The 25743-nt window shown below is 38.7% G+C and overlaps 2 protein-coding genes across 3 annotated transcripts in view; one reads left to right on the forward strand and one right to left on the reverse strand.

The window, feature by feature from the left end:
* The window catches only part of LOC135208581 (interferon-related developmental regulator 1-like), a 50266-nt gene extending 46162 nt beyond the window's left edge, over positions 1 to 4104 (forward strand). For both annotated transcript variants that reach the window (XM_064240924.1, XM_064240925.1), the window contains exons 8-9: positions 1065 to 1306; positions 2759 to 4104. In XM_064240924.1, coding sequence (XP_064096994.1) covers positions 1065 to 1306; positions 2759 to 2935 — 419 coding nt within the window. In that variant the 3' untranslated portion in view covers positions 2936 to 4104. The remainder of the gene's footprint in view (positions 1 to 1064; positions 1307 to 2758) is intronic.
* A 2850-nt stretch (positions 4105 to 6954) lies between these two features.
* LOC135208580 (dual specificity protein kinase TTK-like) overlaps positions 6955 to 25743 on the reverse strand; it is a 74011-nt gene continuing 55222 nt past the window's right edge. Inside the window, exons 7-10 of the mRNA XM_064240923.1 lie at positions 24266 to 24390; positions 13170 to 13265; positions 8633 to 8986; positions 6955 to 7349 (exon numbers count right to left, since the gene is read on the reverse strand). Of these exons, the coding sequence (XP_064096993.1) occupies positions 7320 to 7349; positions 8633 to 8986; positions 13170 to 13265; positions 24266 to 24390 (605 nt within the window). The 3' untranslated portion in view covers positions 6955 to 7319. The remainder of the gene's footprint in view (positions 7350 to 8632; positions 8987 to 13169; positions 13266 to 24265; positions 24391 to 25743) is intronic.

The following is a 25743-nucleotide window of genomic DNA, read 5'->3' on the forward strand; positions in this document are numbered from 1 at the left end:
CTTTTAATTAAGGTTAACTCTCTCTCTCTTTTTTGCCACAAGATGATAATGTGTCATAGTGGTAACTCATTCCCTCTCTTTTGCTGGAAGCGTTATAAGTATTTTTTGAGAGAACAGAGAGAGATAAACACTCTCTCTCTCTCTTTTACCTAGATGAAAGAATTTTTATGGTACTAGTATGTAAAATGTTTATTGATAATTTCAGTTATTTAATAATAATAATAATAATAAAACTTTAATTACAAAATTCATAATGGTCGTATTTTAAAGAGATGAAAATGACCTTTCCATTTCACTTGTAAGGATAATTCCTCTTTCTTACTGAGATGAGAGAATTTTTATGGTAGATGCACGTGTTTATTATATTTTCAAATAATAATAATGATAATAATAAAAGTAGTAATAATACGATAACTAATTTCAAAAGAAAATTCTTCCCTTCGTCTTTTTCTGTATCAATTTCCCTATCTCATAACTCCAGTGACACTCAGAGCTTAACAATGCCATACAATGGTCAACGAATTTAATGGTTTTATGTAATCTCTCTCTCTCTCTTGTATTTTAATGAAAATATACAGTAATTTGTGAATACACAGTGTTGCACATGAAAAAAGTAAATTAGTGATAATTTTAGAGATACGGCCCTAAGAAAAATTGCAAATTAGTGAAATTTTCCCTGTTGACATGTTTTCAAGAACGTCGTTCTGGCTTACGACGATTTTTGGGTTACGACACGTCTTAAGAACGGAACCCCCGTCGTAACCCGGGGACTGCCTGTAGTTTTGAATCAGTTATAGTATTCTTGTAAAGTACCAGTGTTACATAGGCTGATGCCAGAGAGTTTTAGCATCTGAGAGCACCAAGCTCGAGTTTCATAGGTGATTTATTATTGAGAATGCCCTTTTTTAAATTGAATTTCCTTGTTTTTTCTTCTGTCCAAAAACTTTCAAAAAATATATTACAGCGTAATTTTAGAATCTTCATTTGACAAAAAGGATAATTTATGTTCAGAAGTTCATTATTGTTGCGTATAATTTTCTAAATATTGTATTAACATTTACCAGACTTGGCCACCGATTCTCATAAATTTAGAGCTAAAAAGGACCGAAAACAGCAAAGAGCATCATTTAGGGATGTTGTAAGGACTGTTGAAGAGGGAGAATTACCTTGTGAAACAGTAACTGTAGGACCTCAGCATCAACGTCAAGAGCTCCTCCTCGACACCTGGTCACTGAAATGGCAGTATGCATCTCTGTGCCACACATTGGGTATAGGACTCAATAATCATATAACTTTTAACATTGGGGTAAGTTTGAATTTTGAGATTTGTAAAAAAAAGTATTTTTGTTTAAAGGGATGAAAATAATGCTAGAGTAACTTGAAGTTTATCCAGACCTTCCATTTTCAAAGTTTTCTACTTTTAACATCCTTTACATACTGAACTGTAAGCTCAGATGTTCAGAGAATCTTTTTACCAAAATTCAGAGTGAATTATTCATGATTTTATATTAGAGCATATTGCTTTTATTCTTATCTTATTTATGATTGCTTTGCACTCCATTTCATCCATAATTCAGTTGTTGCTGTTTCTTGAGTCTTGCCTAAGCATCTTTGTTCCTTCCCCTTTGAGAAGATAATGGGGAGGGGGGTGGGGGACTTCCTTCTTGAATCTCTGTTACTTATCACCACTCCTCACAATAGAATGAGTTTTGTGCAAGAAGGAAGGACTGATCAACAGATTATAAGATCAGAATCAGAACCAGAACCTGAGTCCTTCCTTCTTACACTAAACTCATTCAATTGTGAGCAGTGGTGGTGCCTTCTCTCATGTCTCATGGCAGTCTCTCTACTAGACCAACAATGATCCCAGAGTAGATTTTGTTTTTCTTTTTAACCCCCCCCCCCTAATTTTTTTTTATTAGGAATTTTCTTTTGCCAGTGTATTCGTCTCACTCTGGAACTTGACTGTTCAAGCTGGTCGCAGGCTCACATAGTATTGCTCTTCCTTCACATGGTGCTTAGCTGCCAGTAGCTGTGTGCCATCTTTTTTTTATTCCTTTGGATGGAGTTCCTATGCCTATGACATCTGCCTTTTCTGTCTTTGTATGCCATAGCTTTTCTGCATTCTTGGTCTTTCTTGTGTTGTCTTGCTTTTATCTTATTAGCAGCACCTGAGGGATCATCTGGCTCTTGTATAGTGGGGTTTCATATTACTTGTGTTCGCCAGTGGCCTCAATATTCTGTATTTTGCAGTTTCACGAGACCCTCCCTCCTTGTTTACAATTCTCAGGAAATGCAGTGGGGATCACATTTGCTTTTTTGCCCCATAAGTTCAGTTTATGTGATGTCTTATGACCTGAACTCCATCCCTCTGCCTTGTCTTTCATGTTGCCTTTGAGGCGAGTGTCCCTCTACGTAATCTAGTTGTGCCTCAGGTTTGTTCTCCAGTTATCTCTACTCCACCTGTGCTTAAGAAGTGATTCTCATTCTGCAGGATCTGCCCCATGTCTTGTGATCTTTTCAAGGGTTCCATGGCATTGGTCTTCCTATTTATCTTGTCTCCTTATGGTTCAGTTTAGTACAATAAGTTGGAGGTTATGCATTGCTTTTTGAGACTGCTGCATGGAAAATAAAATCTATAAGTGGCACTGTACTCCAGAAAATGATCATCAAAATAATACTCAACCCCACAAACTCTTGACATTGGTGAGGAATGAGGTATTTCTTTATATTTATTGTAGATATTGCTTACTTTCAGGTGAGAGATATGTTTGACTTGGGACCACCACCACTACAGCTTGATCGAGGTATGCTGTCATTAGCTCGGCGTTCTCAAAAGAAACCTAATCGTGAGTCCCCTGCATGCAAAGCACGACACATGGCACGTAATAAAAACAGAGATAATCGTGCAGCAGCAAAAACATACGATGATTAATTGGCATTTACTTGACAGCTGGAATTTTAAATTTCAATGCAGTATTTCCAACTTTAAAAAAAATTGTACTTTTGACCATTTAGCTAACTCTTTAAAGTAGTTTTATCTAGATTTTTAATGAAAAGGTAATTGTCTTCATCTAGAACGAACAGATTCTTAATGCATTGTAGATATTGAATATGTACAGTTCTTAATTTTAAGGTAATGTAGTTAAGTAGACTATAGAATTCTTAAGAAATGTAGATATCCAAATTAGCTTACTTTAAGACTAATACCTGGCCTGTGAAATTTGACAAGACATTTATTTGATCAGGCAAACTGCATCTGTTTATTACGTGGGTTGTTTACAGTTGTTGAAAGCTTTATCTTACCAAAACACTGCTTACTGTCTGTAAATGCTAGATGCTTTACAGAAGAATTTGAATTTGTCAAAAGGGTTTGGGAATCCTTGCTTATTTAAATGTTGCCTTTATGTACCAGTTTTGAATTTTTTTTTCTTTATACATAAATTACAACAAACTACTCCAGATGAAGACAAGTTTGGTTTTTAATACCTTGTATCAAATATGACGCAATGAGTACAATTTTTTATAGCTTATGGGTTATTATAACTTCAGGTAGGGTTGAAAATATATTTTAAATTGACATTGTAGGATAGAAAATGGTTATGCTACAAAAATTCCTTAAATGTTTATATACTAGAGAACTGTACAATAGAAGATTCTTTTGCCGGAGTCATTGGTACTCAGATCTGTGCATTACTCAATCTGTGTATTTCTGAAAGGGAGCAGTGTGAAGATGTAGTAATTTAATTTTTCTTTTTTTACCTGCATTTGTCAAAAACCTTGAAAGGATTTTGCTCTTGGTTTAGTCGAGTATGTTTTTATATGTTCTCCCTGATTAAATGTTAAGTAAACAGCAGCCATAACAAGTTAGACAACATTCTCTGGATTCCTTTGAGATAGCTTATTGCAGCTAATCTGTATAATGAGAAAGTTTTAGAAAATTTTAAAAGTTAAATTAATACAACATTTTTAAACTATGTTGAATAACTTTTAATATTGTGGCAGCAGTTAATTTTGTTCTTTTTATAGGATTGTTAAACAATATCTTGTGGACTTGGTACATTAAGGCATCAGTTCTGTAAAAATAAATTGTTAGCAAATGAAGATATTTTTATAGCCCTGCGATTTGTTAACAAACACAAATTCTCTTATAAACTTGGGTAGGGCTTGCACAAATAATTTCTACTTGACTGCAATGAAAAGTGAAAATCTGGAGGAAGATTTAAGTGAAAGGAAGATCCAAGCAATAAAGTCTGAAGGGCCCAGGTGAAAAGTATATGGCCAAAAAGAAATGCAGCTTGGTCCAGATAAGCAAAAAAAGTTTTCATGCTCCATGACCAGAATGTAGGACAAAACTTATTCTCCTGCAGTGATTTATTAATATTTGAGTTTAAGTAGTTTCTTTACTGGTCTGCCATTAAGAAAACCAAGGTTTATTAATGAGTAAGAATTATTCAACTTTTATATCTAGCCTCTATTTACTGACAAAACCAGTGAAAACCAAATGTAGCCCCTGAATGTTTTCCTACCCCATAGCACCCTTCTTGATGAGGGGAAAAGGCAAAACAGGCACTTTGTGTGACTTCCAGTTGCACTATGAAACTTTTTAAAATAGGGTGAAAAGTAAGGTGGAAGAGAGAATATGAATGGAGGTACATGTACTTGTAAGAATCCATCCATCGCTTTGGAAGTACCTCCTCTGTCTACAATTGTACTTGTAAGAATCCATCCATCACTTAGGAAGGAACTCCTCTGTCTACAATGGGATTTACTACCCATTTAAAGCTGTGCTTTGGGCTAGCAACAACCCCATAGGTGTCACTGTTATCAGCTTGGGCCCATTTGGAAGGTAAATGCTTGCTGTGTCACCTGAATGAGCGGCTAGTTCAGGCATCCTCAGATAAGCAGTTGCTCAAAAAACAGACCACCTACTTACATGATCTGTGGAATGTGATGATAAACTAAAAGTTGGATCTCACCCCAAAGCAGCAAGCTTAGTACCCTAGTAATGTTCATACACATTGCAACAAGAACAGCCTTTCCCTTAGATAGGTGACTGCGCCTGCTACAGTGACAACTGTAACATCAGTTCTCTGCATCAAGCAGTCTTCCTTCTAGCCCTAAATATATTTTGGTCAGACTGTCATAGGGTCACAATTGGCTTTCCATGCTTCCATTTTTTCGAGCGAGATCCCAGACACTTCAGACTCAAGCTTAGAGCCCTATTGCTTTGCCATATCTGTGGGAGTATCATTCCCTTTCTCACTACTGTAGCTGGGAATAAAACTTTTCCAGGTGGGGATTCAACTTATGTCACCTCCTCGGTGGTTTCCTACAGAAAAGGCAATGGCTTGCATTTCCGTAAGAACAAATTAAGTTGAATAAAATGGGTTGGTGAAACATCTCTCGTAATCATGATAATCAAGAATGAACACTTGATTAGCAAGAGGAGGAAGTGTTTTTATAATTTACAAGAGAATATAATCATGTTAATCAAGAATGAACATTTGATTGCCAAGAGGAGTGTGCCTCAATTACAAGAAGAGTTGAAAAAAAATTACATAAATGAGGAAACAAATAAGGCAAATCACAAAGGTGACAAATTAGCATAAATAAAAGACTACTTAAGTGTCGTACGTAAATTCATCACAAATGGAGAATCTATGTAGGTTTGACGTTAACTATGCCAACTGCACAAAAGATTGTGAAGTAATGCTCAGTATCATGAGGTTCTAGGCAAATACAGTAAGAGACCTTCCAATTTTGACCAGGATAACTTCTTGCAACTGTGATTTTGTTGCATGGAAATGGAGCAACAAATGATTAAAGGGATTACAGTGAATAAGCCAAGAAATGGTTAATGGGATTGTAGTGAATAAGCATTCCTTGGCTGAAAAAAACCCTCCATCAACAGCAAAAGGAAGTTGCTGATTCTAAGGGTGGTCAAGTCCTGATACAGCACCCTATAAGACGGTTAGGTTAATCGGGAGACTAGGTTAAGAAACATTCCTTTTGCACTTTTACCAAGGATAGCAGGGAAGAATTTGACACTGAAGAGCTTCATCGCATCCAGTCTTATACAGCTATCTCTGCAGAACAAGCTGCCAACACATCAGGGCTTAAGTCAGAATGGATGACAGACACATCTGTAGCTTAAACAAAGCCTTCAGATTTATTACCTTCAATTTTCAGGCTGAAGAAAGACATGAACCAAGTTTATCTCCAAATAACTGGGAATTATCTACAAAAGTACTTACACAACTATTTGGTCCCATGCCAAACCTGTTTGTATTTCCTTGCCTACTAATTCTCCATATACTGCCTTGCCTACTGATTCTCCATATACTGTCTTTAAATCTTCACTGTAAAGCCTTATGGACAGAGGCAGCAGACTATACGTTCTACACTCAAGAGGGCTCAAAAGGGAAATCAGCCAACCGTGAGCAAGTTATAGGAAAAGGTGATAAGCAAATAGAGAGTACTGAAAACAACAAAACTAATATGCCTCACTTCAGGTGTTGGCAGAAATCAGGAATGAATTTACTCCTATTAAAAGCATTTTAAGATAAGAATATTGCACAATTGCACTGGGTAAACTATTCCACATTTTAGTTGTAGCCAAGATAAAACTAGCAAGCAAAAAGAGAAGTAAGAAACCAGATACTAGAATATGGCAATGTTTGCAACAGGCCTACCTACAATCTCATTTACTAGTACAACTATATTATTTTTTCTTGCTTTTCTTTTTCTACTGATTTTTGTCTTTTCTTTCTACTAATTTTCCTAAGCTTAATCCAATTTTCATCTCCACATTGGCTATTTTTTCTTTCCAATTCAGCCTCATCAAAAGAAATGACCTTCCAGCCCTTCTTCACATATTGGAACTTTATGCTCACCTAAAACAAGCAAAATTTCACCAGAATTTTCATGGAATATGACTTTATACTCATCAAATTCAATTCTAAACTTTATAGTCATATAAAAATATATTCAGTCAAGTGAAGAATGAATATAATTCAAGACATACAAATACATTTTTCTATACAAAAGCTTACAAGTCTCAAAAATATCTTGAGTAAGGACTCTGGAACAGATATTGAACATAAGTGACAGTCATGAAGGATACCTAGAATAATATAAATCAAATATGCTATATATAATATATGCTACAAAAAAAAAAAAAATCCTAAAAGCAAATGCTTGATCAATTAATATCTTTACAAGCAAAAACAAAACACTAAAAAATAATATGTACTGCACTCCCGTTAGTCCCTTCTCACATGAAATAGTCCTTTGCCACATACTTGTAGCTTGGAGACTCACTGGTTTGGTCTCATCTTCTGCATCATCTGAAAACAATATAAAACCTTACATTTAGCAGTAATTACATGGAAACATCTAAGAAAAATTAAAAGGGTAAGTTAGGTATTTTAATGCATTTGAATTGCAAGATCTCAGTAAAAGATAAGTTTTTTCTTTTTTTTACAAATTTAAACTCGTTTAGGTGCATTTCAGAATCATACAAATATTCCTACAACAAAGTTGTTATAATGGGAAGCAATGGTGAACCAGACATAGTGTTCCTGTAAACCAATTCTTGTCAGCTAATTTCATTGGTCCACAAGGAACAGTTTCTCTAATTTTTGAATGTCTGTTTCTATATAACTAGATACAAGCACTATGCTTCCGTCAAGTGGATCTCATGCCACATCCAGGAAGGGCTATTCATATATACCACACTCAGCAGCATGGTGCCAGGCATACCAGACAACAAATAACTGATGAATATAAAATCTTAGATCAATGGCCCCATGAACCTGCAGATTCCAATGTTGCAAGAAATTGTAATTTCACCAAGATAATTAATTAGGTACTGTCTCCAATGGTCCACTGCTACAACCAACCAACATGCAGGCTGGCACACTGGAAAAGGCCCTAACCAAAGTCAACCAAGCCTTCTTTCAACCACACAGATTTCAACTAAATTGTAATATATTCTACCCCTGTACCTTTATATCCATATAGTATAAGTTTTTAGTAGTGGCTGAGGTAAATTACCAATGCTTTTTTATAAAAAGAAATCACTTCAAGGACAAATGAATTATTGGATAATCCAGCTCGCTCTTGAACAATAATATGAAGTGCGTGCTTACTAAAATTTCACAAAGACAGACAAATGATATTCAGTTCCCTTCACCAAATACACACACTGTACACTAAAGGAACTAAAGCAAAGCAAAGGCAAGATGAGAGAAAAAAAATAGTTATGGCAAAGGAGGTGCAAAAAACCAAGGGCAAAGACTGTCTGCTGAAACACTGATGTTACTAAGTTGCATAACATACTTGGAGGTTCTTGTAATAAGATTTAAATGGGTGTGAATGGTAGTAAGTTGTACACAGAAAAATGCATTTTATGATTAATGGATTATAATGAACACAATTTCAACACATACATACGTAAACATTTCCCCTCCATAAGAATGCAATTTTAAGTTACACTATTTTTCACTTTTATACAAATTACTATTACCTATGTAATGTTGTGATACTAAGCTTAATGAATAACTTTGGCCCTATTAAGTAAACAACAAGAAAAATTTGACTTACGTACAACTCTCATTTTATTACTTACTGAAGTAATTTTCTGAAGACTATTGGGTGTGAGCTTTGCTAATTGATCTACTGCTGACTTAATCTGAGAATCTTTTCTTGGTGTTGATGAACCCGAGTGGGAACCAGAAGTTAAATAAGGATGGTTGAGTAGCTGCTGAATACTGGGTCTTTTACGAGGATCATATTGTAAGCAAAGCTGCATCACATCCTGAAGCTCCTTATCTTCTATTCCATCAAAAGTTATCTTTGTTTTTGGATCTGATATTGCAGTTAGCTTTTGTAAAGGATTAACAATATGCTGAAAAGGTGTCTTTCCATACACTAGGTTATACAAAATACAACCCAATGACCAAACATCAGACTTTACACCAATCTGAAATAACAATAATTGAAGAAAAAAATTAAATATCCATCTGTGGTTACATATCAAATAATTAAAGTTAAATATTATAGCACATAATGAAAGTTCAATATATAGGAGTCAAAATAATGACTTCTAAGAGTCACATTCTCTCTTCAGTTATGCAATTACAAATAACCACCCAGGACTATAGATACTACCTAATATTTCTTTGCAAAATTACAATTGTAACTGATATACTATCATAAAAGATAAGAACTAAAACCCACAACAACCCCTGGGTATATTTATGAGCAAATATATAAAAAGATGTCATGTGAGAGAGCGAGAAGGAGTACATGCTCCCTTGAAGACAAGGTCACAACTAACGCATGAGCCACCTAATCATTGATCTGAGTCAGTCTAAAAGTTGCCATTAGTGAATTTATGGGCTATAGAAGTAATGGAACCTCTTTCCTATCCAATTCCTCTGTATCGATGGCATGTGAAATTGATGCTCACCATGAGTGAATAAGGGTTAAAGGTGTAACTGGAGGAAAACCTTGCACTTGCACTATGCAACAATGGAAGACAGCGAACAGGAATGGAAGAACATACAGTAAAAGGAATGAAAGGGGTCGTAGCTAGGGGCTGAAGGAATGCTGCAAACAATCTAAAGTAATACCTACAGTACACCATGAGAGGTGCACTGATGGTACTACCCCACTACTTAGAATAAGTGATGTCAGTTGGGTGACAATGGGCATTTCCCCTATCTCCACCTGGGTACCACTTTTGTTTAGTCATACACGGCTGGTCCAGCACATGCATGTAAGGATGCTCCATATTTGTGAGGCATAGTGTTTGCATCCTCAAAGGAACAAATTACAAATACATTTAGACCTGGACGTAAGACCACGTGGTGAGTAAAAGCTTTTTATGTATGCTAAACTTTCACTACTACATGCACTGACAACACCTTTGAAAGATTTTGTTTATTTATCCATGTACATGCTGATCTTTTCTAAGCATGTAGAGTATAACCTGGTAAGTATATATATAAGTACAGGCAGTCCCCAGTTATCGGTGGACTCTGTTATTGGTAATTGGAATTTATGGCGCTCGGCTAGCGCTGAAAATCGTCAATTTTCAGCACCGTAATGCGCCGATTTCCAGTTATTGGTGCCGATAATAGAGTTATGGTACCAATCCATATTTAACAGGGGCACCTTTAACCGGTTATTGTTGCCATAATCCGGTTATCAGCAATTTTTGCTTATCATTAAGCTGTCGGAATGGAATCCCACTGATAACTGGGGACTGTTTGTACTAACTTATAAAATGTTCTACAACAAATTCAAGTAAGTACAATGGTAAAAAAGATACGAACCACAAGGAAATCAGTAATGTGGCATGACAACAAAAACGCAGAGCTCGTAGCATAGTACTTCCTATGTCTTGTGAGAGGTGGGGGTAGTAGTTTGGTAGAGCCTCTAGTGCGAAGTGAACCGTCCTGGTCAGAAACAGAGGCGTTAACCTTCTGCAAGACCGACTGAACGTGTAAGACGACCTAGTCTGAGTCCTACTTTCCAAATTGTTGAACCCACGAATGAGATCAACCACCTCCGAAAAGGAAGACAAACTCCTGCGTGTCCCCCTCTTCCTGCTCTGGCACCGGGGACCGACGACGAGAAGGATGTGTAGGCTCTTCTAACGCGTTTTCTCCACCAAAATTCATAGAGAAGGGTTAGTAGGCAAACAGTCTGAAACCCCTACTAGCCTATCTGGGCTAGGTCCAAGCGTCAGCCTCCAAGACGGACCCACAGTAACATCAAGCACATCACTAACCTTAACAGGTGACTCCAGACGTCCATAAACAGACATGGGCGTGGCGGCCGTACGTACGTGAGATGGGGGGGAAACTCGAGCACTCGAGATTGACGGAGAATCCTTAATAGTGGAAGACTTGGAAGCAAGCAAACACTCCGGCTGCACCACCTCTGTGCTCACTACCTTCAACCTCTTGACAGGCGCCTTCTGATCTTTACGGCAACGAATAGGCCTTGGAGAAGGAGCACTACCATCACGTGCACGGACGGGGGAGGTTGCAACACGCTCGCGATGTGCAAGGACGGAAGGGGGGGGTGGGGTGGTAGCACGTACAAGATTCGGCGGCGAAGCAACCCCTGCAGAACATACATCACTAACACTGCCCGAAACCACAGCACTCTCGGGAAGACGTCCGTGCTGTTCCTCCCTCGGTGGCGAAGGAAGGGCAAAGCCCTTAGCCTTCCAACGCCGAAGACGCCTACTAGGCGTAGAGGGGAAAGAGGGAGAGGAAGACATCACTAGTTTATGCGCACTCTTCTCGGAAGGCGGGGACGAAGCAACGCTTTTCCTACCAGTCCCCCCAACCAATAAGGCAGCCAACTTCACATCTAAAACAGAGACCAGCCTCTTAAAAACTGCCTGGCAGATGATCTCGGACTCATGTGCCAGAGAAGGCTCCGAAGACAAGGAAGGGAGATGTTCCAAACTGGGCGGCAGAGATGACGTTGCAGCTAAGAGAGGCGGATCAGAGGAGGCGACTGGGAGATATGTCATCGATGAGAGTGATGTCACAACTTCCCCTCTGAGCGAGGGGGAAAGAGACACCACTGGCGGAGGAATACACAACGATGGGCCCCGTGACAACAACAACGGGGCTGACACCACAGCATCACTCCGAGACAAGGCGGCGGCAGACACCAGCTGAGCAATACAAGTTGGCCGACTGCTCTCACCCGTGGAGACAAGGCCGGGAGGAGGAGGGATGGCCTGGCTGGAACAGGGAGGGGGGTTGCGAGCCTCCACAAAATGTGCTAGCAACCCCAAGGACAGGGTGCCCCCTAGCTGTAGCGTCTTCCAAATCGCCGCCATTTTGGATGCCTCAGACACTAGAAGAGAAGAGAATGATGAAAAAACCTCACCCTTCTCGGGAACCGAAACAGCTCCCGAGGAAGAGGGGGGCTACATTACAAAAAATACCCTGGCGACCTCCCAATGCTTCCATCGACAAATCAATGGAGGAAAAGGAAGGAGATGCAGAGACAACGCTACTATGGGGGTTGACTACAGCGGAAGACGAAACATCGGGAATAGGAGCAAAGCCCTCCCAAGAAGGAAGAGTGGAGACTCTCCGATGTTCTCTCTTACCATAAAACTTCCTCCACTGCTCCAAAGGCCATGCCCGGCATTCCGTACAAGGATTCGTAATCATACAAAAATTGGAACGACACCTACTGCATGTGATGTGAGGGTCTGTCGCTGACGAAGCCAAAAAAACGAGAACACAGAAATCCAGGAATTCCGGGGCACCAACGCTAACGTCGAGAAGGAGCAGAAAAAGCCATAATACCAGGAAAAAACACACACAAACACACTAAGGAACGAAACGGGCAAGAACCGGGGAAAAGGCCAGGAGAGGAAAAAACCCAACTCTCGTCCAGGTGGTAAAGAAAAGACTGGAGTAGAAATTATTCTATTGTTAAGACCGAGGGTTTGTTCGCGTATGAACAATCAACTGTTCAAATAGTACCATAGGAATGCTAGACATCAATTTTGGTAACTGTAACAGGAATATTTATAATTTATTTAATGCAACAACAATAATATTTGTTGCCTGATAAACAATTATATGTGTAATTTACCTAAATAAACTGGTAATGCATCACTGACATGCTTACATAAGACATCTGAAAAGGCATTTACAAATAGTAGTACATACATAAGACATCTGAAAAGGCATTTACAAATAGTACAAAACTTTTCATAAATTGAAATGACCCACGATTCTTGAAATATGAGAAAAACCATGACTGAAAAGTGAAACATGTAAAGTGCAAATGGATGGGATAATAAATAGGATCAACCAGGACTGCAGAAGGCAAGTCAGCAGAATAAAAGTAAAAGAATATGACTACAGCTGAGAACTGGTGCTACAAGGAGAAAACTATTGAACATTAGCTGCATTATAATTATAAAATTTATTAACAAGACCACTAAATCACACTTTTTGACTCTGTTCTTAATGACAAGTAAAGTGGAGAGAGAAAAAAGATGTACGTATAAGGTGGAAATACTATAGACATAAGTTTACACTTAATTCTATTAGTACTGTAATAACTTTTCTGTGCTATTAATCTATACCTTCAACAAAACTTTTCATTTTACTTACCTTAACAGTCAACTTATTTCCTGCATTATTAAAAAATGCTAAACCACTGTGGGCATCCATTGTGGATTCAGGACTCATGTAGTTGTAAGTTCCACCCTGCAAATGACATACATTACTTAAAAAATTCAAAATGATTCAACAAATACTAATTTAATAGGATTATTCTACTGTAAAATCATCCAGTACGACATTATTAAAAACAAATAACAATCAACTCACTTTTTCTATATTCACATAACTTGATACACTTGGCCCTGGATATAGTACAAATTTTGATTTATGATTTTTCATAAAAGATAACTGACAGAATTTTATTTACTCCAAATTAGTACATCAATGTGAAAAATTCATAGCCTCACCAACAAGAACAGGTTCAATGCCTACGCTATGCTTACTATAAGCCTCACACAAAACAATTCCTTGGATAAAATGCCCTTGAAAATGATGTATATTTAGCCACTGACAAAACTTGATATAGTTGTTCCAAAGAAAAGCAAGAGCAAGAGGATTAATTTTACAAGAGCTACACAGAAGTAGGCATAGTAGACACCTCTCATTCATAAAATTGTAATGACTGGGATTTCAATGTTAAAAAAATGAGGCAATATATGATTAATATGGTCATGATGAAACAAAAGTTGCCCTATTCATGGCAAGGTTCAATTTCTTTTTCCTATATTTGTAAGCTGTCTGAACATAAACCACAAGAAGGTTACAGACAAATCTATGTTAAAACATCTGACTTTCAATAAGTACTATTTCTTCATTAACTGTATCAACAAATCCTTCACTAACTTTTGCTACCTGATTCCTCCATCACCTCCTGCAAGACCTTTAAATGTCATTACATCACTAAATATACTCCCAATCATGAATTCAGTTTCTGATTTAACTTTACGTTACAAAAGATAACAACATAAGCAGACTTTAAAATAATGAAGTTGAAGAAAAACCACCATGTATCTTAAGATCTTAGAGAGGTTGTTTGACAGAGAACAAAGGCCAGATATTTGATGGGCATTTGAGAACCATGAAAGTAGAATACCAGAAACTCAATGACATGGTGACACTATCATATCAAAACTTAAGATCAAAATCTGAGACAGAAGCAGCCATACCACAATAATTTAGATGTTGCTAACCACCAAAAATCAGCACCGAATTCTTTGTTGACCATCCTGGTGATAGAGGAAAATACAAAGGGGTACAGAGAGGGAGGCACCTGGGAACTGCAATATGCACAAGAGCTGGTGTTGTAAGTAAAATTAGAGGAAAATATCTGCATAGGCTTTGGATTTCCCAACAACAGAAGTCAACAATGTATCATTTCATTCTACAGAAGGTGAAACACTTTTTTTTTTTTTTTTTGTAGAATATAGACATTAAATACAAATGTTGTTTTACTTATCTGAGAATCTTTTATTATTTTTATGTTCTTTCTATATTGGAAAAGTGCAAACTTTTGGGACAAAGCTAAGCCTACCGTAGGCTCTGGATTTCCCGACAACTGAAATCAACAAAGTAAACTTCTTGTATGTAATTGATTTGACAACATACGGAAGGGTGTTGAGTAAAAATATTTTGAAAACTTCTGAGATAAGAAACAGTAACAGAGCAATAGTTAAAAGAATAGTGAAATTAGGTAAGAGAGAGTAAAGAATAGAAATAAATGGTTTATACAGTTTGCTAGTTTTAGAGGTTGAAGAGATTAAATAGAATAGAAAGGTATGAAGATTATACTGTTTGCTATACCCTATCGGCTCCTTGGCGATTTGGGCGTGGCCCCTACATTGCCAAATGCACTTCTCTCGAATTTTTAAAGGCCTACCCTTCCCATTTACCCCTTTTAATCCGTGCGTCTGTCAAGGAGGTTTACCCTCCTTGGCGTTTGTTAATGTCTCATGGGAGCAGTATACTTCTGGGGGTTCCCTGTTGCCTCGGCACTCCTTCGAAAATATTTCCATTCTTCCAGGTCTCTGTTTTTCATATACGTCTAATTAAATCTCTTTTAGGACCTTTCTTGTGATCATCACAAGCTACTGAACTTCCGCACTTTTAATTTACTTGTTTTTGTGTTAATTTGTACTGTATATGTATGGTATAGTATGTATATATATATATATATATATATATTATATATATCTATATATATTATTATATATATATTATTAATATATATATATGTATATATATGGAGGAGAAAGGAGAAGAGAACGAAGGGAGAGAGAGAGAGAGAGAGAGAGAGAGAGAGAGAGAGAGAGAGAGAGGCATAAATATAAGAGTGAAATTATCGATAGCTATTCAATTTATCATCTTTATATAATATACTCCCTCGTTTCTTTCCATTAAGAGTATTCATAACATTTTTCTATTCTTATATCTTCATAAGAGTTTGTCAAAACAAATAAATGATTATTTGGGTCATGAATGTCATATAGTGATAATAATAGACAAGAATGACAAGACTATATTATATAGATAATATTACTGCACGTTATAAATACAAAACTTTTAAGAAAGAATTCGTTATATATATAAGGAAATTAATTTTGGGAACTGAAAAGAATATTTGCATTAAGAATGGTACCAGCCCAGCATGGAAGACAATTAAGCAACGACTACCTTTCCCAGTAGGGGTTTTAGTCCCGGCTGTTTGACGTCTTTATGCCCTAAGGTCAGTTTAACACCTGAGAGAAGAACTGGCAGCGCTGGAAAATATTTATGCCAAGTTTAAGAAAAAACGTGTTGTTTTTCTATTGTTAAAAGCCAGAAAATACCAAGGGCTTTCAATAATCGGCAAAAGTTAATTAAAAATCAAGTACATTTGCATTGTATAACTTATGCTGCCTTCAAATCCATTACAACATCAGTGGGAATATTTGATTTGGCATCGCCGGTCACCGCCGATGCCCTGCCCTTTTCGCCATCAAGGAACCGATAGGGTATAGTCACAGTGGCTGCTCAGCAAGCTTTCAGTAGTTATGACAAAACAATTGTCAACAAAGAAGGTCGAAAGTTTTTTCCTTTTGTTTATCAGTTAATTTTAATTATTTGTAATGATACGTATATGCTGATTTTTTTTATACATTTTATAGGCATATTCTAAGCTTTTAGCTTCTTAAATTAACTCAATCTTTAGAACTCAGAATCTTAGACTATGTTACGGTAGTGACTGCTAGCACAGCCTATGCTATCACCATGTTTTGATTACAGATACAGTAGACAAACCCATATTCGCGGAGGATGGGTACCACACCCCCTACGAATAGCTAAATTCCGAGAATACTTAAAACACCTCTAAAAACACTTAGAACTGCCTATCTTGATAGTTAAAACACAAAAAACCCTCTAAAAAGCTATTACCCCAGTATTTTAATATGATATTGTTAGAATACAATAAAGTTTTGTACATACTTACCCGGCAGATATATACTTAGCTTATGTCTCTGACGTCAGACAGAAATTCGAATTTCGCGGCACACGCTGCAGATAGGTCAGGTGATCTACCCCCCTGCCGCTGGGTGGCAGGAATAGGAACCATTCCCGTTCTAGAACCAGATTTTCTCTTCCACCTGTCTCCTGAGGGGAGGCTGGGTGGGCCGCCCATTCATCGTATATATCTGCCGGTAAGTATGTACAAAAACTTTATTGTATTCTAACAATATCATTTTTGTACATGCAACTTCCCCGGCAGATATATACTTAGCTGATTGACACCCTTGGTGGTGGGTAAGAGACAACTATTTACTGAATAGACAGGTAAACAACATACGTTGTAGGTAATAAATAAATAAAACCTTGGTTCCTACTTTTTCAGGCGGAAGATTCCATGGCTAATGCCTAGGAATCTGCTTCGCCTCAAGAGCCTCAGCGAGGATGTGACCTATGGCTAAGAGTTCTTGTGGGTCTGTCGATGGGGTCTTATCCATTTACTCGACAGAGCCTCTTACATGACAATACGCCTATGCCTAGTGGCATAATTAAGGAGCATAACACCGATCCCGATCACCTGATCCTAACACGAGGGTTAGTGCTTAAGTTGAAAAGAGTTATCCCCAAACTCCTTTCAAACAACCCAAAGAAAAAACACGACGTTAAATAAAATTTAACTCACTAGTTAAGGATCAGTATCGGCTCCCTATCCCAGCAATGTATCCGCAGACACGTATCAACCAAGAGAGAAGGATCTCTCGTAGGTTATCTTGACATCCTTCGGATAATGGGAAGTCAACACAGAGTTGCATCTCCCGTATGTGACAGCTAATATGTCCTTATGACATATTGTTAAGGAAAGAACAAGAATTCAGAAAAGCTCGCACTTCATGCGCTTTTAATTCTCAGCTGTTTGAAGGAATCATCAATGCACTTATCAAGTGCTTAGGAGATCACATTGTCTCAAAGAAGGCCAGGGCATTCTTTGATATAGATCTCTTCTGGGTGAAGCCTGGAGCCTGGCTAGCGCTTCATGCCTGGCAGGTGCCTAGCGCCTCGCGTCTGGCTGGAGCCTCGTGCCTGGATGGCGCCTGATTGGCTCCTCCCTCCTGGCTAGTGCCTCGCGCCTGGCTGGAGCCTTACGTCTGGCTGGTGCCTTGCGCCTGGAGCCTGGCAGAAGACTTCATGATTACTGTCTATGAGTCTGCATGCCTCAAGAGTTTCAGCGAGGTAGGGACCTATGACTGACAAACCCTTTCTGGATCATGTCAATGGGGGCTAGCCCGCTTACACGACAGAGCCTTCTCGGATCGTGCCAATGGGGGCTGACCCACTTACATGGCAGAGCCTTACCTGTATCATATCAATGGGGACTAGCCCTCTTACATGACAGAGCTTTAGGTTTCTCTTTACTGGAAGGAGCCTTGCGCCTGGATGGATCCTCAATCCTGACTGGAGCCTAGCCTTGAAGGAGCCTGGCATCTGGATGGCGCCTGGCTGGCTTCTAGAGCCTGGCTTGGCTCCTCCACACTTGCTGGAGCTTCGAGCTTGGAAGAGTCTCTAGGCTGTCTGGCGATGTCCACATCGGACACTCTTATATCTGTCCGATTTGTTCGCCTCTGGCGCATTTGCGCCAGGTTGGAGGCCCGCTCCTTCTCAGTATCCAAACATGACAGAGTTCCTTGGAACTGTCCGCCTCTGGCGTTTTTCGTCTGTATTGGCATTTGGCGCCTGGCTGGCGCTACACTGTCCGAGAGTCCTGAACAACCACATAGTTTATCAGGAGACTGGAGAAGGGTGGAAGAAATTCTTCCCCTTTGAGCTTTTGGCCCCTGGCAAGGGGAGGTGATTGTAGTCAGCTACATCCAGTAGACGACAAGATATCTAACAATACGAGAGAGAAGAGTCTTCCTCCGAGGAGGATCCTTCGTGAATACTTCCTTTGCTAACGAGATCTCTTCTTACATGTTGATGAGGTTCCTCGTTGCAGAATCTTCCCTATCCTTGCCCGAAGGAAGGGAAGGAGTCTGGAAGTTGAAGGAGACTCCGAGCTGAAATTAGGCGGAACCCTGATTTCTAGCTCTTATTGTATCCTTCTGAATACCTTCTGGGAAGCATTTTGAGCCCTCATCGCACCCCGAAGACTCTGTAGGCAAACGTTTAAACCATCTCTTCTTCTGTAGATGAAAATGTAAGTACCCTGCCTGGGCAACGAAACTTCTATCTGAAAGCGTTGCGTCAGGAATAGAGGGTTTTAGTTCTTTTGCCAGACATACTATGCTAGCAAGAACCCATTGCCGAGTCTCCATTGAATCTGATGTGAGATTCCAATGCACAAAAAATTCACTTGTCTTCTTGGTCGTTTAGGGCTAAGAGAAACAAAGAATTCCTTCATAAACTTTCTCAAAGAAGTTTGATGAGGAGCAGTTCCATTTTGTCGGAACACGGAATCTGTGGCCACAAAAAGATCCCATTCGAAGTACATGATATCCTACTCTTGTCGTATTGCGGTATCGTATAAGATCCCGAAGATCTTAATCCTCTGTTATCTCTAATTCCCCTTGTAGAGACAGAGTATAGCCTTTTACTGCGTTCTTTGATAGCAGATATATACATAGGTGATTCTTCCCTCTGAAAGTGAAGAAAAAACCTTGCTATGTGGTTCACAGAGGTATCGGAAGAGGACAGTTTCCTCATTCCATCTAGCACGATCTGCAGCAATTCTATGTCTTAGCCAGCCATGACTATTGTCATTTACCTTGAAAAATCCTCTCATTCATGTCCACTTCTGGTCAGTCTGCACGCGGACAGACTCAGAGTGGAGAGGTTTTTCAGGTCTATTTATAATAGATTCTGATAGAATATCCAGATACCCTTGGAAAAACCTTACGAAACATACTGTGAGAAGAACGTGACTTCTGTGAATCCAACCTCTCTAAGGCCAAAATGAAGCATTCATCCTCTCTTCCTTTGATGCCCATTTATCTTAATATCTGTTAAGAATTTATAACTAGGGGAAAAAAAGACTAAAGTTTATTCCCCTTCTTTAAATTAAAGATGTCGTATATTGCTACCTCTCTTGGTTCGAGGAAAAGGAAGCAGTCTATAGGAAGCCTGTTCGTCTTCTACCTTGCGAAGAGATCTATGAAGAAGACTTTCCGCAGGATCTCACAACTCTTTTCAATAAATGTTAGACATACGTTAACAGTTATTATCTTCGATCGAGAAGGTTCTCACGGACATGCAAAATCTTGCATCGAACCTCTTAAGGATCGTTACGTTCCGTGTCTGTTCCCAAATAGGTTCTCTTTTGTTAACGCGAACAGGGGCGAAAAAAAGAGATTCTCGATGCTCTTTGCGATATGAGAGAGTCGTGGAATTGGCCTAAGTGATTAAAATAAATCATTTTATCATTCCTTGTAAACGACCCCTTTCCGATTAAATGGGTAACGAAATCAGGAACGAATCTAGCCGTTACCGAGCCTGCTGTCCGAGAGGCTACTGGACTCTTAGGTTAATAACTCGCTAAAACGAGAAAATATCTTGGATGGTGCTTCTGGCGCAATTTGCGCCAGGCTGGCGCTTCTGACGCTTTGCGCCATGCTGGCGCTTCCTTCTAGTTGGTTATGTGCCAGAACATCTGTGCCTTTATGGTACCCGACATCCTTCACATGTTAATTCCGTTCTTAGTAGGAAAAAACTTTTATATACGTAGTATAGTCCATTCAGGGAAACAACTTCTGCCACTAAGAGAATGTTTCCCATCCGACTCACCCATCTTCTCTTGAGCAATATCCGATTCTAAAAAGGTTGTGTGCGTTTCTCGAAAGGATGAGATAATTATATTATATCGTGCTCTGCCGTATTAGAATCCTTTATAATACTGTCACATTGTGGTAAACAGCATTAATCTAGGAAAACTTTGTAAGGATACTAGGAATTCTGTAGTTAGCCTCGGTATGTGCATAAGACTTGACCATACCGTAGTCTTAAAGTGAATTCTCTACTACATTCATCTTCTCACTAAGCATGTACTCTAATAAGCCATGCTTTCGTAAGCATGAGAGCATTGTATAATATAGAGTTCCGCTGCGTTAGAATCCTTTAATAATGTTACCTACAGTAAACAGCTTTGAAATGTTGTAATATCTTTCTTATTGAAAGCTTCTTAGCAAAAGGCAGACAATATTTTATTTATGTTTGCTTAACTATCCCCTCAATCCGAGGCTAAAACCGTGATTGTAGGGGAGAGACACGGTTAGTTATTCCATCCCGCAGGAGAGAGACATGTAACCGACCAATCATGACCGACACCTACATGGTACTGCGTTGGTCTAAGCGATTATGCGATAGCAGTCTCCGTTAGCCGTCTGGCCTTACTCTTCCAGAGTTGCCAGCTACTCCATTCAATAAAGGAATCTTCTAAAATTATTATCGAACTTCAGGAAGTTATTAATGCATATTTAAGCGAAACAAGACTTCGATAAATCTAGAAGCTAAGTAGGTGTTGTCTTAACAATCCCTTTAAGCGTAGTCCTTCCTAGGAAATTCCTGGAAGGATACTGGTAATTGAGTTGCTCAGCAAAGAAGTAACTACGGTATGTGCTGATTTGCCGTATCGTATTCTCATACAGCAGATACTCTTACTACCTTCTTTCCCTGCCGAGGCAGATAGAGAAAGGCAAAATTTTAACTATCTTCGTTCTTTTCGTTAATAGAACGATAGAAAGAGTATATATATCTCCTTAAGGAAGGAAGTTAATCCAGGAACTCTTTAAAACTTCGTGATTTCCTCATAAATCGCGGAAGAGACAGAATTCCTGTTCATCTGTAGGGTTTACGGAAGGAAGAAGATATTTCCTATCTGCCATCATACCCAAACGTCGATGAGATTCTTATAAGAAAACTCCCAAAGCTCTTGCCTCTTCATAACGAGGGAAGAGCATGAATGAAGGAGAGAGTCCGCATTGAGAGGAACTGCCAAACACAGGAGTCTTCTGAATAATGAAAAAATGGCTTCTCTTAGTATCAGAATCCTTCTGACAAAAGCGACAGCCGCCTGTGCGACATCTTGCACCTTTGCCAGGGGAAAGTTGCTCAAGTTAAAAACTCAAAGAGGAGCCTCGTGACTGACCTCTCTCTCATAAGAAGATTTGGAATATTCTGGCGCCTGGCTCCTTGCGCCTAGCGCCTGGATAGTTCCGCGCGCCCGGAATGTTCCGCACGCTAGAAAGGAGACTCGCTCCTGGAACGTTCCGCTTTCGTGGAAGGTCCCGTGCGCCCTGATAGTTCCGAGCGCCTACTAGACCCCTTTTAGAAAGAGCCTCTTGCCCGGAAACGTTCAATGGAAGGATCGTTCTGATTGCCACTCTACTATAAGGCTCTTTGCTCTAGCCGTCTGTTTTTCTGGCGCAATTTGCGCCAGGCTAGCACTTCGTCTCTTTGAAGGCGCCTTGCGCCAAGAAAAATTTTCTAGAACGCGGCTCGCGCTCAGTTGCTGGAACACGGGTCTCGCGTTTTTTGGTTGTAGAAAACGCGGCTCGCGCTAGACTGTTTGCTGGAACGCGGCTCGCTGCAGGCTGTTGGAACGTGGCTCACGCTAGCTTGCTGGAACACGGCTTCCTGGCTGGCTCTTGCTCAGTGTTCTCTTAGTTTCAGAGAACGTGCTAGATCATCCAAACTCCAAACATATACATTCTTCGTCTTTTCGGATGTAAGATGAAGAGACGCACTTTTTTAAGGATGCCTTTTCAATGGCTATCCTTGGCAGTCTGGGACACTCTACAGAACCTGCCGAGGGGACGCCTGACCGGTGGGGATTCTCTGACACCTCCTTGCGGCTTTCGACATTCCTTCTCCCCTGGGCTTGGGAGCTTGAAAGAGGTCTAGGCCTGAGAGCGAGACAGAGCCGATCAGACGCACCCTCCACTGCAATGGGGAACACTAGTAATCACTTCTTACCTTTTAATAGCTCGCATTTTGAGCCACAATCCTTGTCTTCAAATTGCAATTATGAATTTGAAGTTTCTGCGAAGTAAGAAGGTGATGAGGATGCAACACTACTAGTACTGTTAATACTCTAATTGCTCGTTAGTACGAGTATTCAAAAAACTTTTAAAAGAAACGTATCTAGTTATATGCTTTACTGACTCCCTAAAGTAGGAAGTCAGTTTATTTCCTCAATCAATTCTAACACTTATTACACGTATTAATGAATAAATATTAATATTTCCCTTTCTTGCAAACTATGTGAGTGTCTACCGAAAATTTCGGTAGTTACACGTCATATATTCTTCGAAATTTTCAAAGCCAAATTCATTAAAAAGTTAATAAAAGCGTATGCCGAACCAAAGACCCAGTACTTCCCTGCAAAAGACAGCCCAGAAGATCGATGGCGATGAAAAACAAAAATCAAGTCAGGAGGTAGCAACAACATATGTTGACACTACCGCGACAGAGAAAATCTGGTTCTAGAACGGGAATGGTTCCTATTCCTGCCACCCAGCGGCAGGGGGGTAGATCACCTGACCTACCTGCAGCGTGTGCCGCGAAATTAGAATTTCTGTCGGACGTCAGAGACATAAGCTAAGTATATATCTGCCGGGGAAGTTGCATGTACAAAAAGTGATTGTCAAGAAAATGATTTGAAAATACTGTAATTTGTGAATATATCTAAGTGAAAAATACCATGAATTTTCCACAAATAATGGGTATATACGGTCCATAGAAAAATCTGTGAATAGGCGAGTCTGTGAATAGTGGGATTTGACTGTATATAGAAATGTAGCCTAGGCTTAATGCCAGAATCAAAACTCAAACATTACATGGGGTAAAAGCTAAAGTCCTAATATAAGCAGTAAAAAAATGGGGTCAAACATTACATGGAGTTGAATTTTACACAACTATATACAGTAACTACTGTGTACATACCAAATTTAACCAATGGTGTCACAAAAGATGCTCAAGGTTGCACAATATAAATAAACCAAGGAATTTTTAATGATTGAAATATCTTAAAGCAAATTAAGAAAGAAAGGAGGAGGACCATGTTGCAGTGGAATGAAAATATTAATAGACCAATTGTTTCTTTGGGGGCCTCATCATCTTGAGAAGTAAATACTGAGCCAGCAGTGAATACAAAAAAAGCCTGTAATAAGTGTAAAGATTGTTACACTCCTAGTAAGTGTCTTCATTTATTTAGTAAATAAAAAGTTTATGACACAAGTAACAAATGATCATCTACAGACAATGAACATGTATGGCCAAAATACTAATCATCATTGCAGGAGTGCACTAAGAAGACAATTAACATAAGAACTCATAAAGACCTGGGTTCTATAGAGGCCAGAAAACAGACTGAAAGCATTCTCGAAGCTTGAAGTGAGCTAAAGCTTGGAATGTGACCATATCTTTTACAGCAAAATGCTCTCTATATCTATTCTACACATCTTTACAATTTATAATGATGGAAAGCAACAAAACACAATAGCATATCCAGGGCCAACTGTAAAATCAAATGTTCATAAATTATATACAATTTGTATGATATCACATTAAAAAGACATATTTATCATGTTTTTTTTTTCTGTTGAAAGAAAGGCAAACTGACTGTGTCAACTGTTCCACCGAACAACGAAATGCTTTTATATTGATATTTTACTTACTGGACTGTCCTTTACAATGCTTGTCATATCTTGCTGGATTGAAGAAGAAATGCCAAAGTCAATTAGCTTAACCGTTTGATTAACCAGTACAAAGTTGGCTGGCTTGAGGTCAGAATGAATGATACCTGTGTTGAAAAAAACTTGGGATTTGATAATACTGTATGAACATTTTTCATAGTATACAGTTTCATTTTACAGTATAATTTCTATTCAAAATATTCTAAAATACTTTTTCAAAACTACGGCTTTGCATAAAGCTAGAAAACTACGATAGGTTAAATGAATAACTGAATCCCATAGCCATTACCCTGAAAAATTATCTTCTACCTTTTCATCTCCCAGCATTTCTATATTCCATCCATACTTACACTTATATTAGCTTTTTTCTAAAGTGAAATCATATTTCAACTTACGATTAGTTAAAAATTGTTTTTAAAGATATTTGTATTTTGCCAAAGCACAGTACAGAATATAGAGCATTTTATATTAGGAGTCTTTCAAACCAGGGTAGAAACTGGTTGAAACCTTGGTAACAAGGTAACTCATCAGGTGGAGATGGGGGTGAGCGGGCTGTATCCCTCACTCACCCACCATTACATTCACTTTCCTTCGGGCACAGGAACAGGAACTGAGCAGGTGAGTGGGGTGGGAAAGTATATACAGTAATCTCTCTTGTATTTGGAGTAATAAGAGAAAAAGGCTCTACCAGATAGGATCAAAATCCAGATAAGGTCAAATAAACTATGGATGTACATCTTTACTGCAACTGAAAGAAAAATTAATGCTAAAGTTAGTGGGTGAGAGATACTCCCACTCGCTCCTCCCCATCTTCAACTGTTAATTACTTGGTTAAATATACAAAAGACAATGGTTTGTATCTCATAGAAACAAATTAAATTGACGAATTCAAGTCTTTAATCAGCTCTTACACCAGTATATTCAGAAACGGTACTGCTTTTATATGCTATCCTTATAGAGATAAATTTATAAACAAATGATTCTTACTACAACAAATAATTTTTATAGGATTGCTAATCTCAAGAGTTCTATTAACCCTTTAACGCTGACTGGACGTATTAAACGTAGACGAAAATTGTCTGTCGGGTGCTGAACCGATGTACGAAACGTCGACGAAAAAAAAGTTTTTTTTAAATTCACGGAAAAAAAATTATAGGCTTACTAGGCGAAAACTTTTGAATCACGCTCCTTGGGGGATGCTGGGAGTTCACGGATCAAGCTGTTATTTTGTTTACAATCATTACCAAGGTGTGCAAGCGCGAATTTCTTTCTTCTTGCACTAAAAAGCATCAGCGACACATCTCAGAAATTATTTCGTCACTGACATAATTTTTGCACCATTTTATATTAGCCGTTACATAGTTTTATATATGAAAATGTGTGCAATTTCATGTAGAATACAACAATAAAATAACTCATGGTTGTAGCTTTTATCAGTTTTGAAATATTTTCATATAAAT

This window comes from Macrobrachium nipponense, chromosome 35 (assembly GCF_015104395.2).
Source record: "Macrobrachium nipponense isolate FS-2020 chromosome 35, ASM1510439v2, whole genome shotgun sequence".
Classification (NCBI taxonomy): domain Eukaryota; kingdom Metazoa; phylum Arthropoda; class Malacostraca; order Decapoda; family Palaemonidae; genus Macrobrachium; species Macrobrachium nipponense.